The sequence below is a fragment of the Engraulis encrasicolus genome, chromosome 4, assembly GCF_034702125.1.
Source record: "Engraulis encrasicolus isolate BLACKSEA-1 chromosome 4, IST_EnEncr_1.0, whole genome shotgun sequence".
NCBI lineage: Eukaryota > Metazoa > Chordata > Actinopteri > Clupeiformes > Engraulidae > Engraulis > Engraulis encrasicolus.
Window position 1 is genome coordinate 52,288,669 of NC_085860.1, and position 17,362 is coordinate 52,306,030.

General features: G+C 40.7%; 1 protein-coding gene across 1 annotated transcript in view; it reads right to left on the reverse strand.

Moving 5' to 3' along the window:
- The window catches only part of LOC134448122 (E3 ubiquitin-protein ligase rnf213-alpha-like), a 195,616-nt gene that overhangs the window by 110,456 nt on the left and 67,798 nt on the right, over nt 1–17,362 (reverse strand). The window contains 13 exon segments of the mRNA XM_063197880.1: nt 1,946–1,948; nt 3,777–3,965; nt 5,795–5,936; nt 6,043–6,187; nt 6,402–6,466; nt 6,648–6,782; nt 7,352–7,473; nt 7,562–7,657; nt 7,759–7,883; nt 12,255–14,692; nt 14,753–15,880; nt 15,971–16,133; nt 16,272–16,453. Coding sequence (XP_063053950.1) covers nt 1,946–1,948; nt 3,777–3,965; nt 5,795–5,936; nt 6,043–6,187; nt 6,402–6,466; nt 6,648–6,782; nt 7,352–7,473; nt 7,562–7,657; nt 7,759–7,883; nt 12,255–14,692; nt 14,753–15,880; nt 15,971–16,133; nt 16,272–16,453 — 4,933 coding nt within the window.

The window sequence follows — 17,362 nt, forward strand, 5'->3', positions numbered from 1 at the left end:
TATTCCAAATTACTTGACTTGCGCTGGCTGCTGCTGCTGACGGAGCTACCCAAATTGTTTTTGTTGCCGTGTAGCCTATTTAATTGTCATCAGTGAGCACAAAAGAGGCTATGGCATTTGCGATATGGGGTACAGCTGTTTTTAGAATGCATTTGCGTAACGATGAACTCGGAATGACTGTAGATTTAACTGCGCAGCGAATCACTTTCACTTTCCCTCTATGGCACTAAATTAAAAGGTTAGAATGAAGGTGGAACTCCAAGTATTGTAGTATAGGATAACCACATCACAGAGCAATGGGCTCATGAAAGTCCCAGTGAAAGACCTTGCATGCACGAGGAAGGAACAGCAGCGCAGTAACTGCAATTAAATTACTGAAAATTTAAGAGTAATGCGTTACGTTCCTACGTTAGTGCCAAAAGTAATTAAATTACGTAACGATGTTATTTAGTAACGCGTTACCCCCAACACTGGCCGCTTTGATCAAAGGCGTCTGCTAAATAGGCCTACTAATGTAATGTAATGTAATGTCATGGGCCTTGTTGTTCTGTCACCGAAGTGGCGTCTCATTTCAAGATTTTGAATGGTTGAAAAGAAAACTAGTTGTGAACACAACACCCACCGTGTGACCCGCCTGGCATAGTCTGGTTAGCTTGAAGGGGCTAGCTAGGTCATGTCAATCAATTTACCACTTGGACGTTGTTTTTATGATGAAATCAAAATGTATTATTGGTCAGGGGTTACTTATAATGTCTGTGCAAATTACCAAAATCCACCATCGCCAGCATCAGAAAATTAGATACCAAAGTGCCGATGTCACTTACAAAAAATCCTTCCCCACTGGTGGTTGTGTTTCTGGGAAATGCACCGCTATCCCAACTGCCGTCCTCCCTTGTGCTTGTGGCCTCGTGATCACTTCATCGATAACAGAAATGTCATGATTTTTTTTTTTTGCAAAAGCGCAATTGGGATGTTGAATAAGTGAAGGTGCCCGAGAAGTTGTTATGACCAGGCTGACTGCAGGCAGGGCCGGTGTTCTGTCGAGATGAGTTGCCTCGTCGAGATGAGCGACCGGTAGCCTTACTCGATAGTGTTCTAGCGATTTGCGCTGCCTCATCTAAATGAGCTACCTTGATTTTCCGTGGAAGACGTTTCAATCGGCCATGGTCCACATAGGACTGTTTTAATAACCATTACTTTATTTATTTCACGGACAGGGGTGTGCAATCTTAAATAAGAACGTGCGGCTGCTGACCACTAAAAAAAACATGAGCCTCTCGTTTGAGCAAGTTAAGAAACGTGCCATATGAAAGAGACTGAGCTGAGTTTGCGCAAATACAGGACTCGGACTGGAGAAAGTGTTTGGGACCTGGCTACGGGTTGTTTAATGCAGCCATTTGCTGTTGGTTTGGTTTCAATGCGACGTGGGCCTGTCTCGCAAGGCAACATTGCCATATGAAATTATGTGCTATGGGGATAAACAAGCGCAGTTTAGAGATTCCCAGATAGCAGATAGCGTATTGTGGCTTTGTTTTGGCAGATGTCTGTCAATTTATGGGCAACACCTCTTTTAATGACCGGAATCATATTTTCAAAACATCCCCACCAGTGCTTGATCAGATGCATGATCCTTCCTGCCATCTCGAGTTTGTAAACTGCGGTAGCACAATTCGATGGGCAATCACCCGCGAAAACCGCCGCGAGGGTGTGCGCATGCGTGCGCATGCTCAGTAGCGAAAAGAATCACATTTCGACGGGTCGCTCATTTAGACAGGACACCGGCGCCACGAGGGGGCGTTTGGGTGCGACGCCCCCTCACGCCACGTCCCACGCCCCCTTGGGCGTGAGTTCTCAAAATTGTTTTAATAATAATAGGCCTAATAATAATAATAATAATTATAATAATAATAATAATAATAAAATTATGGAAAATATGGTGAGATACGAGCTATTGAGTTATATTGGACGTCGACAGTTTTGAGCCTTTCTGAAAAATATATGATAATTGGGCAATGGGCACAATAGCAATAGGCCTTATCAACTTGCTTAAAGGGACACTGTGCAGGAAATGGTCAAAAAAAGGTACTGCAACTATGCTGCTCATTGAAACTGGGCTGCCTATTGCCAAATTTGATCTTTACATGAAAGTTTACCAAGTAATAAACAAATATTTTCTAGTATGGTCCAAGTACAGTCATTTTTGCAGCTAAAAATGGCTATTTTGGGAAATTCAAAATGGCGGACCATGGAGAAGATCCCCCTTTTCATGTATGAAAAGTGCAATTTTTCCAGTCATAATGAATACTTAGAATTTGATGCTGGTGGTAAGTATTCATGAAAAAGGTGACATTAGTGAGTTGGCAGCATGAATTCTGGAAATAAACAACGAAAAACATTACACAGTGTCCCTTGAAGTCTGAAGCGGCAACCTCTTCTGTTTGTCCCCTAAAGCACACCGTAATCTGGGGTACGTCATCCAGTTTACTGCCAAAGTTCCCTCATTCAAGAAATCTGCGTACTGCCGCCAGATTTCTGCTAACAGTTGTGTTTTCAGTTGTACTGGGGTTTGATATAACATTGATTTGTTGTATATCCTTATAGTTGAAATAATGTAATTTGCGACACATTTGGGATATGGGTAGTGAGTGACATTAGGCCTACTAATGTCTGAAGAAACGGAAGAAAATGTTTTACCATACACGAGATGCATTAGCAATGCAATGCTGAGTGTATTCCGTTTGGATGTAAGTGGAATAGCCTACTTGTAAGAAGTCTGTAGACTATCAACAAATTTTGCAGCATAATGTAGGAGTCCACCCCTGAATCCCATAGAAAACCTATGGAGAGATCTCAAAACGGCAGTGTGGAGAACACACCCTTCAAATCACCTCAAGGATGGTCTAAAATTCCAGCAGAGCGTTGTAGGAAACTCATTGATGGTTATCAGAAGTGGTTGTTCGCAGTTATTTTGTCTAAAGGTTGTGCTACCAAGTATTAGGCTGAGGGTGTCAATACTTCTGTTCGACCCATTTTTGGAGTTTTTGTGTAAAATGATCATTCATTAGACTTTTTTTTTCATTCTCCTTTGTGTTTTCATTTTCTGGAAGAGATTGAGTATTATCTGACAGAATTGAAGGGGTGCCAATACTTTTGGCCTACACTGTAATAACTTTATTTTAATTTTTTCAGTTTATTCAACCTTTGTATGTTTGTATGTTAGGTAATGTTTTACGAATATAACTTTACAGTATAAGACAAGTGCATGAAAATAAGCGGTTGCAGAAAATGGCAGCCATATTTTTATATATAAAGTTTTTATATATAAAGTTTGGAGAAAAATTGAGATGGCCACGAGTTTCAATCTCTTCCAATAGGCCTTGCGGTCTGTAATCCACTGCAAAAACCTTGGTAGAACAATAGCCCTATTTTCCCAGACATGGACTTTCTATATGCTATTCAACCATTGTTCTGAGCACTTTCCTTTGTTAAACATTTATGTAAGCAAATAGGACAGAACAGTGCTGAAATAAGTTAATCTTTCATGAATACCCTAGAGTATAGTGAATAATGTATGAAAACCGGTCATTTTGGAAAACGGCCTAATTTTTCCATCTGGTGACCTACCTATATGTTGTGAGTATGGTAACTGGATTGAAATGTTGAAAAAGATAAGGGATGGTAAGGGTGATGGTGTGGGAATCTTATTTGCTTTTATATGTAAAAAACTGTGATGGAAAGCTGAAAAGCACATGTTTCATTGGTGTGGGGCTTTGTACCTGTCCAGTCTGGTGTAGAACACCTCTAGCAGCTTGTCGTTTTGCAGTATGTGTATCCAGAGGGCCTTGAGGGGTTCAGGCAGCTGAGGGTCCAGCAGGAGATCCAGGTTGCAGTCACGGTCCAGCACTGACAGCAGTTGGGCCAAACAGGAAGTCACTACAGCCTGCAACCGCTTCCACAGAGTGTGTCTGAAGGAATACACACAAGAACATAAACAACAAAAAGAGTAAACATACACACACTTTATATCTAGCATTGGCCCGGGAGCCAGTTTGCCATCTCTCATTGCTATTGTTTCATGGTACACGTGGACCTGTGTACCATGAACATTACTCTACACTTACTGTAGCTGATGCTTTTATCCAACGCAGCTTAGTTACAAAACAGGGTGTTGGTTTGTGTCCCTGGATAAATGTGGAGTTAGATGTAGAGGTTCCATTTCACTTTCTCATAGAATATCATTTTAACAGGCAGGGTTGAAAAAAACAACAACAGTAATCACCTGTCATCTTGATTTGCAATGTGCAGTTGTGAACCCGAGCCGCAAAAAATATACACAATTCTCTGCCAACAGAGTAAACAGCTTTGAAACAGCTTACACACAGTGGTGTGTTCTTGCAGACCTCAAAGGATGCCTGGATTCCCTAATACCCCCAACAACAGCTTTCATATTCATTAATCATTAAAACATTCTGTCTATCAAGTCTCCTGCTTTAATATTCCTTTCCACTCTCGTTTTCTCAGTGAGTATTTTCCAGCTGGGGAAATATGGCGCACCATTTGTGCCATGCGTTTCATAGGCCATGTTCTGATATTTGTACTGTATCTGTTGGTTTTGCGTCCCATGTCAAGGGGTTGGCGTCAATCTGTTATACAGTGCATTCGTTTGTTCATTCCCTGAATAATAATAATAATAATAATATCATTAATAATAATAATGATAATAGTAATAAAAAACAATAAAAAGCATGTCTTAGAAAGAACAGCTATTTCTCCTTCGCATCCGAGAAAAAATTGTCACACCACTCACAGTTCTTGACACTAACTTTTTGCTTACTGGCCATTTTGACTAGTAGTTTAGCCATATTTCCAGCTAAAGACCTTCTATATTGGATACTATTTTGAAGACTATTGGTGGCTGCACAAGTCAAATTTGAGGCTCTTTCATGCCACAGAGATAAACAAAAGCATACAGTTTAGCCAACATTTGTGAGAAAATGTAACTTCAAGAGCTCAAAAAAAAGTGGTTTCGCTAGCACCATCATTAATACAAAACAGGGATTCTTGAGAGATGGGACAAAACGCCAGTGTTGTGCCCGTTAACAGCTTTTCTGAACTAGTTCAAGTTCAGTTCATACATGCTCAGAGTGAACAGTTCACATTCACAATTTTATTTTTCTGAACTAGTTCAACGTTCAGTTCGATCATTTTACTTTTTTCGTGAGATAAATAAATACCAGAAGGGTAGCATTTACCCAAAGATTCTTTTAATTCATAATAGACTAAAACAACTAAAAATATTACACAGTGCACCTTTAAATTAACCAAACAGTTAATCACATCACGGTCATTTTCTTAATCATCATTTGGAGGTGCAGAGACATAAGCTCTGCTGCTGCACATGAGGTAGTCTCGTGACAAGCAGGGAGATAGGCAGACAGGCGCAGGATAACAGTAGCTTATTTACGTGTAGTAAGAATTGTCTCTGCGCTGATAACTGATTTAAAGGCACACTTGCTCTACTGGATGGGGGTGTACTGTGCTATATCACCCTCAATGTAATCTGTCAAAATGATGGACCGGCTTCAGATTTTTCCGTCATCCTTCCAAAAAATCGGTCAATGACAGAGAATTCTGGGTTAACGCGACCTATGGTTAGTGCCTTGATCATAGGCACTTCCGCCATGGATGGTGGTGTAGGGAGAGGTAAGGGTGGGATTCGAACCTACAACCCTCTGATCTTAAGACTATGTCCTTAACCATTAGGCCACAGCTGCCCCTGAACATGTTCGCTCACCTGAAAGTGCCTCCCTCATGCAGGGCGTCAATGTTGACTGCCTCTTTGAAGACCCAGGAGTAAGCAGTCAAGAGCACCTGGCCTTCTTCACGTGCCACCAGAAGCAGGTGCAGACGCCTCTTCAGGCTCCGCAGAAACATGCCTGGAGAGGAAGAAAGGTTTGGCAGACAGGCAAATCTACTTTGTCAAAGGATTCATATTTTCAGTCACAAACATTTCTGGTTACTTTTCATCTTTGGTTCCCTCACCATACAGCTCTTCCTGGGTGCTCAGGAGCTTAAGCAGAACCTCCACCCTCCTGGTGCTGCGGGGTACATTCTCTGCCTCATCTCTGAGCATGCCCACTGCACTCTGCACACAGCTACGTAGCAGTGCTGTGGTGTCCAAAAAGGCCTTGCCGCCACCGGTCTGTTAATAGACATAACATAACATAACAACACAACACAACACAACACAACACAACACAACACAACACAACACAACACAACACAACACAACACAACGTAATATTACATAGTATACAACACAACACAACACAACATAACATAACATAACAACATAACAGAGTACAATGAGCTTAAAGGTAGAGTGATGAGTTATGACTCACTTCTCCCTGTTCCTGTTCCATGGGTTCCTGGTCAGTTTCAGAGTACATGTTCTCCACCTCCATAGCTGCCACACAGAGGAGGAGAAGGCAGTATTATTATCAATACTGACAGAAGAGAAAACAAGTGTGTGTGTGTGTGTGTGTGTGTGTGTGTGTGTGTGTGTGTGTGTGTGTGTGTGTGTGTGTGTGTGTGCGTGTGTGTGTGTGTGTGTGTGCGTGTGCGTGCGCATGCACGCGTGTAGACACCTTCAGCCCGGTCCTCTCTCTCCTGCTCCCTCTCATCAAACAGCTTGCTGATGGTGATATTCCTCAGGGTCTTGATGTCAAGCATCATATCTTTGGACTTATGCAGATCATCTATGTGAACTGATGCCCATGCCCCTGTAAAAAAACATAAAGCAGATGTGGTTAATGACAAGTTTACTCTGTGTGTGTGTGTGTGTGTGTGTGTGTGTGTGTGTGTGTGTGTGTGTGTGTGTGTGTGTGTGTGTGTGTGTGTGTGTGTGTGTGTGTGTGTAATAAATAGAATAAGAAAAGTGCAAAATGATACCATTTAAAATGGCCCATTTCTTTACATATTCCATTTTGTTCATCACCTCTGCAGCTCCTCCTTATCTGCTGTTTTTTTAATGATTGATTCATCTTGTTTTAAATCCTTCTGAGCATTCCTCTCTTCTGTTGATCAGTAAATACTGAATATTGCAACTTCATCTTTGCTATTTTAAACATATACACATGTTCACAAACGTACAGTAGTCACCAATATAGTGAAAGTATATTGTTGTGGAATAAGGCTTGAATATGGAGTCGTGATGTGCAATTTTCAGGTTACAGTGCAGTTATTAAAATCACCATTTTCAAATATAGGACCATCATTGCTTCAAAAACAGTCTTGCTAAATTTTGTTAATTAACTTATCAACTCTTATCTACAGGAAGTAGATGTCCCACCTCCATGAAATCCGACATAAGAAGTTCCCCCTTCAATCCTGGTCAGTTTGGTAATGAAGTAAACAAAGACGGTTCCCTCTTGGTCCAGCTTCGTTTTATTGATTTCATTCGCTGCTGAATACCTAAAGCAAAACAAAACATTTTCAAATGTCACACATCAATTTGCAAGTTTCTAAAAATGTATTACCATATGAGATGAACAAGACTTACTTGGCTGAGGCAATAAGGTTGGAACTGTGAGTGGTCTCATCGAAATCCGTCTGAATGAGGATAATTTTTTGCCCAGGAGCAGTATCCAAAAAATTCCTATAAAAGTAATTTTTTAAATTAATGAAAATAATAAAAACAGTATGAAAATAACACCTCAAAGTGAACTTTGGTTACAATCAATTCTTCCAGTTGCCAACCTGATTTTCCTTAAGAAGGAGTACTCTGTGTCAAACTGCTGCAGAGAGAGGAGCTCAATGTATCCCATGACCTCTTTAAGGTGGCAAAGGTCTGATCTTGTCAAAAGTCTGGAAAACGTGGTCACCTTCATGTAGGACAGAAACCATCGACACCATTTTTGACATTCTCCAAAATATTATATGTAAATATATATTAGGGTTGGGCATAGATTATTTTTTTTAAATCTAGATTAATCTCACTGTAATTATGAGTAATCTATATTAAAATGGCTCATTCATAACATGCGTCCTACCGGAATAATGACTAAAAGTAATTCTTGGAAACAGGTGTCATCGCCTTTATCCAAAATGCATCTAAAAAATGTTCTATGTTGCTACTTGGCGATGAAAAAATATATGAACTGTTTTACAGCAATAGGCTGCTATTTGCTAAGTGTGTCAAACTTGTTAAAGAATCATTAACAGTCATGAACAAGCTTAGGTTTCAAAATGAGCAGTGACATACAGTAAGTGGTACATGTAAAGATGGTCACAAGGCATCAACCCAAGTTCAGCAACTTAAATTCTTGCACCAGGCCTGGAATAAAGTCATCTAAGAACAATGTGAGGAACTAATGGGCGCATACCAAAACGCAGGAAAGCTGTGACTAAAAATCCGGCTTATTCCATCAAATGTTGATTTCTGAACTCTTCCTGAGTCAATACATTATTATCATGTTGTTTCTAAGTTAATATCATCTTGTTTTCTTTGCGTTTTTTGAGATTTGGAAACATTGCATCTTATGTGTTATTTTGACTATTTGATATTTTCTGCAAATAAGTTATCTAAATGACAATATTTTCTTTTGAAATTGGGAGGAAATGTTGACTGTAGTTTATAGAATGAAACTAGATTGCATTCTCGCAGAAAATGCTGGAAGCAGGCCTTTTGGGCCAGAGCTGAGCAGTTATATATTTAATATCTATGGGTGGTTGACGTGACGCCTTGTTTTTACGTAACATTGATTAAAAACCTACAAAAACTAAAAACAAATGTAAATGAAAGAAGATGTGGTACATTATGTTTCATATTAGTGTTAGATGAGAAGAAACATTTCTGTTAAGATTCATGTAAGGTTTACATGTCAAATGTCCTGCAGAGTGACTGTAACATTAATGAAACCTGGAATATAATTAGTGGTGGGCCGTTATTGGGGTTAATGTGCTGCGATAATGTGAGACTCTTATCGTGCGATAAATAAAATAATAAATATAATAATAATAATATAATAACAAAATAATCTATTCTCATAATACGAGTTTGGAGTTTGGGTATGCGAGTCACCATAGCGTTTGATTGACAGACCAGTTCAAACTGCGCTCCAGTCACTTCTCTCCACCTGTTGCTTCAGCAGTCCTACTAAATATGAACAGTGTTTGCATGCTGAAAACATTAATCTCTCTGCCGTGGTAGGTGTTGTGTGAGTGCTTTTTCATAAGTGGTAGACTAGAGAGACGTTATTGTGTGTGAGTAGCCTACCAGCCCGACAGCCTAGGCTACTTTCCTCAAACATTGCATGGAACACAAACAGTCCTGTTCCAGAAATCTTGCCTGTGCCATAATTGCAAAACATTCCGTGTGATATGCATTTTGAAGATTGTCAAACTGAAACTGTCAATATCTACTCTCGCTGAATGTTTGTGTTGCTATTGCGCATTTGCGACTAAGTGAGATATTCTAATGTCAGATTCTAACTCTGAGAACAACTGTCAGGTGAAAGCCAAATCACTGTGGACCAGTGCTGTAGGGTCTAGTTGCCTGGCTCTGCTGTGAGCACTTTGCTTTACCTGCTGCGCGTAGCTCCTCCGTCTTTTAACATTAGCATTAGCATTAACATTAGCAATTCTTCTAGCATTATTGTGAAAACAAAGCTAAAAAAAATGTGGGAAAAATCCATCCACCCAGTCAGAAGTTATGGGCCAAACAATTCAGCCATCTTGAAAGTGTTGGCGGTCCGGTTTTGGGGATATACTAAATAACATACCGGTATATGCTACTTTAAGTTGGCTAAGGAACACTATGATATAATTTGAAAATCAACATGGGTCCGAGTGGGATTCGAACTCACAACCTCCATCCCTAATCCAGCACCTTTGCCACTGAGTCAAGCAGCTGGGCTGTCATAAGCATTCCGGCAAGACAATATCACATTGCATTGAAGAGCTTTACAATAGACTTCTAGAATAGTGCAGGTGCTCGTTAAGAATAGTATGTTGAGAGAATGTGACAGTTGAGATGGAACCCTTTATTGGCAGTACCTGTTCTGATTCTCTGTATGGCAGTTAATATTGTACTCTAAAGCTGAGGGCAGAATCACAACAGTTTCTATTTTTTAACTCTCTGTTATTAACTCTATAAGACCTGAACCATGACAGCATAGACAGAAAATTCGAATTTCTTGGAATTTGCCTCAATATTGGTCCGTTATAAGAAATGTTTTTTTTTTTTTTAAATCAAAATTTTGTTAAGGTCACTGAGATATGTAATGCATCATATATGATGCATCAGGCTTTAAATAAATGACCAGGCCAATTTCATGACCATTGAAAAATGACTTTTAATGCATTTACAACTTTTTTTTTATTTAAAAAAGTTGTCAGACAATTTAATTTGAGGATTATCTCAAATGTTATTAATATTTAGTGAGATCCTGCCATTTATTTTAGTCTGTCCTTGTTTTAGCAGGACCATATTTTACATTTCCCACAGCCTGGTTGGGTAATTTTTTAAAATATATGTAAAAACATACCTGATCGAATGCTTAACAATCTATTGATGAGTGTAATATAGATCATTATTCATTTTTGATGTGGAATTTGAATATATGGGTCCATTACTCCAAAAATTCAATTTTTATGAGATCATAATTTCAACATTTTGCATTACATTTTCAAAATTGCAAGTAAAACCTGTTTCTTAAGGCAATATCTTTGTCTTCAAATAAAACAAGTTGTGTGTTTTGTTAAATGATCGTCGTGGTATGCTTTGTAAGTTTCCCTATGGCAAAATGCACTGATGGCTGACTTCCTGCCACCGCCGGATGGTGCTTATTTGTTTCATCAGTTTTAGCACGATCTCTCTGCAACACGGTGTAAAAATATAAACTCTTCCTTGATTAATTGCACAAAGTAAGTGTTCAAATTAAAGTATATAGAGTTACATTTCGGAAATTTGTACACAAACCCTTTGCAATTTCACAATATCTCTGCGTCGGTTGGGGAAACCGCTTCTACCCCTGTGGTACGATGTTTCACCGAGCTGTGGTGAACTTGTTGTTGATCGCTGCTCTCTTGTGGCGGTTTCCGTGTACTGCAGGATGTTTGGAAATGACACGCAAGATGTTTTTGAGATCGATTTTTTTTTGTGTGTCAGCAGGGAGAGGGCTTTGAATTTGATGAAACAAATATGATGCATCCGGTGCGATAGGGTTAAAAATGTAAAAACAATTGGCACCATTGGAGTCATATCCCAGATCTGTCTAACAATGCTTGAATTAAGTTCATAGGTTAAATGGTTCAGTCACAAATGGACCTCTTGTGGCAGATGTGCTGACCTCTTCAGAGAGACACTTCAAAAATGAATAGGACACAGCCATTGGGGTTTTTACACAGCTGCCATTTAAAAAGTAATGGTTGTTGGGACATGATCTTTTCACCGTTTGGAGTCACATTCCAGAGCTCTCTAACAACATCTCAACTAAACTTCTAGGTTTTATGAACGAAAAAGCTTCCTACACTCTAATCTCTGTGGCCGGGACCTTCATCCTGAGCATTCTACCATTGTTTTCTATGGGGACCCAAACTTGCACAAAATCGACAAAAACGAAAAAAAAAATAGAATTTGAAATACTTTGTTAGTTTGTACGGAACATCTTTGAGTTTCCAAAGACTCATGTCAACACTGCTTTTTTTAACATGGCATTTCTCCACTTTCTATGAAATACTATGAAATTGAACTACTTTTTCCTTTTTTTTTTTTTTGCTTTGAAATAGAATGTGCAGTGCACACATAAGTGTCCCTAAAGAACTTTTGGTCATTAAAGTGCAATTTATTTGAAGACTTTCGACATTTACTCATCTTTGTGAAGGCACTGCTATTTTTATGAGCACAACTGCATAATGCATCTAACATACCGTTAAGAAATAATTATTTACCCTTACTTATCTATTACGTAATAGCTACTTTACTGTGAATTGTGGCCCCTTATTTGGAAGTGTTACCGGCTATTACATTTTAACCATGCTATTTTAGACTCCATTGATTGGGTCTAATGCAGATTGATACACAGTGTGAATAAATTAACCTCCTCACCAATGCACAGTTATTACATTTCATGTGACAGATGACAGACTGTAAAGCTATTCATATCTAGATTATTATCAAAAGCTTTGGACTTTCTGGGTTTCCCTCTACTGGTTTGCAATCTTTAACATAATTAGTCATTTGAAATTCTTACCTCAGTGAAGGAGACAGGCATTCGGTCAGTCTGCTGGATGTGGGAGAAGAGGAAGTCAATCAAACAGCTGTGCTTCTGTTCCTCAAAATACACCATCTCCAGGTGCTGACTCTCCGGATGGGGCAGTTGTGCGTAGCCGAGCCGAACAATGGCATCTGGGGTGGCACAGTTTAGCAAGACCAGCTTGGCCTCCTGGAGCACTGCCCTCTGATCTTCTAAAATTCCCTTGTTTCTTAATTTCTCAGTAATTTGCAGGATGACAGATGCACAGGTATCTGAGTGGTAGCCGATGAAGACATCAGGAGACTGATATTTGTGAACCTGGTCTTGGATGGTCAGTGAGGCTGTGCTGTCTGTAGTAACAAAGTCCTTCATCCATCTATCCAGTTCCTTGACAATACCCTTTTGTTCACTTCCGAGGACAGTGTTGATGTCAAGGTAGTGTTTCTCCAGTCTGTTGATGAGGGGAGTGGGAAACTCTTTATAAACAATCTCCTTCTCTTCGATCACAATGAGCCGGAAGTTTTTGTGCACCCTACACTTGACTCGATGAGTGCCCAAACCCAGATCCACATACTTCTGCCCACCCATGTATACATAGTATTGGTTGAGGGCATCGTACAGACTTTCATACAGGTTCTGCAAGTTCAGCAGCATGATGGTCTTGCCAGTCTCCATGCAGATCTTTACTCGATTTACATTGCGACAAATCTGGGTGTATTCCTGGTCTTTCGGGAAGCTGGAGCCAAATATGATTTCTGGTTGGGGGTCTTGAGCGAAGAGTCTTTGCTGAAGAATCTGCAGGGCTGCATAGTTTTTGGTCAAGACAAGGAGATACCGGCATTCCTCATCTTCTCCAACAGTGGCAATGTTTTGCCGGACAAGTTCAATAGCACTAATGCTGTCCACGTTTGATAGGTCTTGCAGCCTGGTTGTGAATATTTCAATGACATTCACATTGTCTCTTCCACTGAAGTTCCTCAGCACTGCTTCTACAATCTTCTCTGCACTGGGCTTCTGTTCAGAGGCTTTGGCCATGGCAAATACCATCTTGATTAAGCTGTAGTAGTCACGCAGACCAAAAAAGCCTGCCCCCTGATGTTCACAGACTTCCAAGTAAGACGAAGCAAAAGACTTAAAGAGGTCTGTCACTTTATCAAGAACCACTGGCTCAGATGAGCATATCCCCTTGGCAGTTTCAATCAACTCTACCTCATCAGGGTCACCACGGGAGACAAAGATCCCTCTGTTCATCTTGGCTGGATCCAAGGCCCAATTGGATATGCCAATAAATCCAACCTTCTTGTAAGGCAAGTGCTGATCGTCGATACACCCATCCTCCAGAAGTGGATGGAGGGTTTTCAGAGGCATTTTGGGTGAATCTTCAGCCAATCCAATCTCATCCAGGACCACCACAGAGATGTATTCCTGGAGATTCTTACCCTCCTGGAAGCGGGCGCACTGTTTGAAAGTCTTGATGATGCCATCGGGAGATGAGTGGGGACTGCACTGGAATGATACCAGGTGGATCTCTTTGAGCTGGCTGTAAAGACTGTGGTGTGATCTCTGGCCCTGCATGGCGTCTGCCACCAGCGTTTTCGACAGTGACTTGGAGCTCCCAGGTTTCCCCACGAGGAAAAGAGGGATCCTCAGTTCAATGCAAATCACCATCATGAAGAGGTTTTCCTTCAGGGCATTGTTGCGTGCAATTGTGTCCCTAAGTGGCACTTTACTGAGCATCAGGTCATGCATTAGTGAAATTTCATCTCTGATCTCTGTGCTATTATAGACATCTTCGAAGTGAGCACTGATTTTCATCCTGTAGTTGTCTTTGTCCTCCAGGCAGGCATGGTAGCAGACTCCAATTGCCATGACTAAGGACCACAGCACTGGATCCCTCTTCTTGGCCGTATCACTTGGCATAGATATCCTTAACTCATCAAAGAACATTGTGTGGTGATTGTAAAACCACACAAATATCTGCATGCAGCGCTCAACATCCCTGAGACTCACAAAGCTGCACTCATCCTTTCTGGATCTCATGTACTTCTGAGATGATGCCATTACATCAGTAATTACACTCACTACACTCACATCAGTAATGTTTCCCTTCTCCACCACTCTCTGAACCATCTGCTGGATGTACACTCTCTCTGTCTGGTCATTTAACTGCCCAAAGTCCCAGACCAGCGGCATCATGCTGGGGGGCAAAGCTTGTACTCGGTACACGAGTTGGCGCAGTGGTATGGTACCCAGTTTCTCTTCTGTCTCATCAGCCCGGACTCTGTACCCTAATCCAGCAGATTCTAGTCTTTTTATCATCACATCTGTATGCTTCCGGTATGGGTTGCAAGCAGCAATAATGTGCAAGCCTGTGTTTGGGATGAGCTTTTCACCCATAACAGTGTGATCACACAAGACTTCCTTGATTTGCGAGCCTGTTTCTAGGATGAGCTTTTCACCCATAACAGTGTGATCACACAAGACTTCCTTGATACTGCAGATGGCCTCAGTTGTGTTTGCCTCATCAAAAAACAAAACCATGCCATGCTTGTTGTTCGTTCTTGCAATGTCCTCAGCCTCCCGCACTTTGCGGTAGAGCATGTCTGAGTTTGTGCCACCATGAACTTTGACTAGCATCATGTTTTCAGTGTTTACAGTACCCCTTTTTAGCTCACACAAGAACTTAATCAGCCTGGTTTTCCCACACCCTGTCTCTCCCATGATGATAACCGGGATCCCGCATCGGAAACGCATGTGAATGGCCAACATTTTCAATATGTTGTCTGTAGTCAACTCAAATGTTTCATCAGGATCATGTGAGTGTTGGATTCCCAGGACATTGCAGAGACGCTCTATTTTGGCTCGCCTGTGGAGTCGATCAAAGTCATCATTGAAAGGGACGCCATAACGTTTCAAGCCATCATACAGCTGCATGCTCATGATGTTGTTCTTGATCACTCTCTTTGTTGCTGGATCAATGGCATCTACCCACGTCTGTGCATTTGGTTGGAGGTGGAAGCCAATAAATGTCATGGACACGTGATCATCGTTGAAGAAGATGTACGGGTGTGGCTCTGTCTCCCATCTTTTTCTGATTCTGAAGGGGTCTAAGTCTGCTTCGTTCAACCCCTCCATATTCATCCCAAACATTCCAGGACTCTGATCTGAAATGCTGAGAGATGGAGTGGCGAAGTCTTTCGCCATGAGGATCATAAAGTCCACCACAACATTTTTGAAGCCTTGTAAGGTGTCTCCTACCAATGAGGCATTGCAGAAAACTGATGTCTCACAGTCCCGTAATTGTATATTCAAGAACCAGGCAAAGTTTCTCAGCTCAGCCCAAGATGGATCACTGATGCCACAGTAGAAGAACATCATCTGCAGGCACTCTTTGGGGGTTCCTTCTACTCCCTTATACATGAAGTTGTCCAGGCTTTGACCTGTGTGGAAACGGGTCAAGTACTGGTAAGGACGTTGAAAACCCTCACTTCTGAACTCCTGGTCATCCATCAGAGGGTCTTCAGGCCGTGGTGTATTGGGATAGTCATGAATCTTCACCTCCAACTCAAGGACCTCCTTTGGAGGATGGCAGAAAATATTTGGAAAGACATCCGGAAAGAAGTCTGTAGAGCAATTATGGACAAAACAAAAGTAAGTAAACGTCATGCTTATGTCAAAAAATATTTACTGTGCGACTGGTCAAGTAAGGAAACAACTCACAGATTTTGCATCTTTACTTTGCAAGTTCCGATCAGGTAGCAAAAGTTCAATGAGGTAAAGATGGTCGCTACTGCATTTCCATATTCTTCCATTAGAATCCATCAAGTACCGCAAGATTAACAGTTTGAACAGGAATTCGTGCACACCTTTCTGCACCTAGTGGTCATCATAAAAGAGTCATTTTTTGTCATTGTCTGGCTAAATATTCATGTAGCAACATTTTCTATTATTGTAGAAGATTAAAATGTTGATAATAATCAATGTGAAAAAAAGAAAACGTTTGAAAAGTCTTACTGAGGTTGTGACATCAAAATGGAAAATCGCAAGCTCTTTTTTCTCCATACTGTTCAGCAATGCAAGAAGAATGGCGTTTTCATCCACCCTGGGCTCAAGCAAACGGATGCATTTCAGGGTTGATTGCTCTTTGTTGATGAGTTCCAGCTTATCATACAGTCTCTGTATGTACAGTGATTTTCCTAAAAGAGAGCAAAAAGATGTGAGGTGGGGTCCTACAACCTCATCATGGTTGAAGTGCAGTGGAGTTGAGCAAGGAAAGTAACCCTGTATGGTTTACGGACTATGATAGATATCCTATTCTTACAATCGACCATCCAGGCACTTGTCCAAAGAACATCTCTATTCATCGCTACTTAGGGTGGCTTTGCAGCAGCAACCCATTCTCATTGGTTTCAGCAATTACAAGCACAACTTGCCAAAGTAAACATTGATTGTCAAAACGCATGTTGAAAACCCATTATGGTAACTCGTGCTTGGTTAGTCTATCGTGAGTGCTAACCTACAATCCTTAAAGAGCGATGTGAAAGTTATTTTCATTATGAAATTTACATTTAATATTGCGTAGGGATTACTTTTATAAGGTCTGTGGAAAAATGACGAAGAATCACCATCCCCATTCTCAGGAAAAAATAGATTAAAAGATGCAGGTTTTTTTTCATTTTCCCGCTGTTAGTATGTTCTGTTACATAGCTTGAGGAATCCAATGAAATTGGTGAAACATCACAACCATTTTTTCATGACCTTTCAAGTACACGCCTCCTAGCAACCCCAGGTGACCCCAGAATTGCCTCTGTATGTGAAGATGATACCAGTAGCCACTACAGCTGTTTGGCTGAATGAGCGCATTTGCAGGGTTGTGTAGTAAATAGGATTTTCATTTTCAAAGTTAAAAAATTCCTCGTGTTCGACCACAGGTCCCTCATTTATCTACCAGCGAAATGGTGGGCGTGTGGGCTTGTGGTTGTGTAATAGTTGCTATAGCTTAGTTTTGAAAACAAGCAGAAAAAAATTACTCTACATGTTTTTTTTTTTTAAATGGGTCGACGTAAACCTTTGTGGGCAGCGCCTTCTGTCAATGTGACGCAACA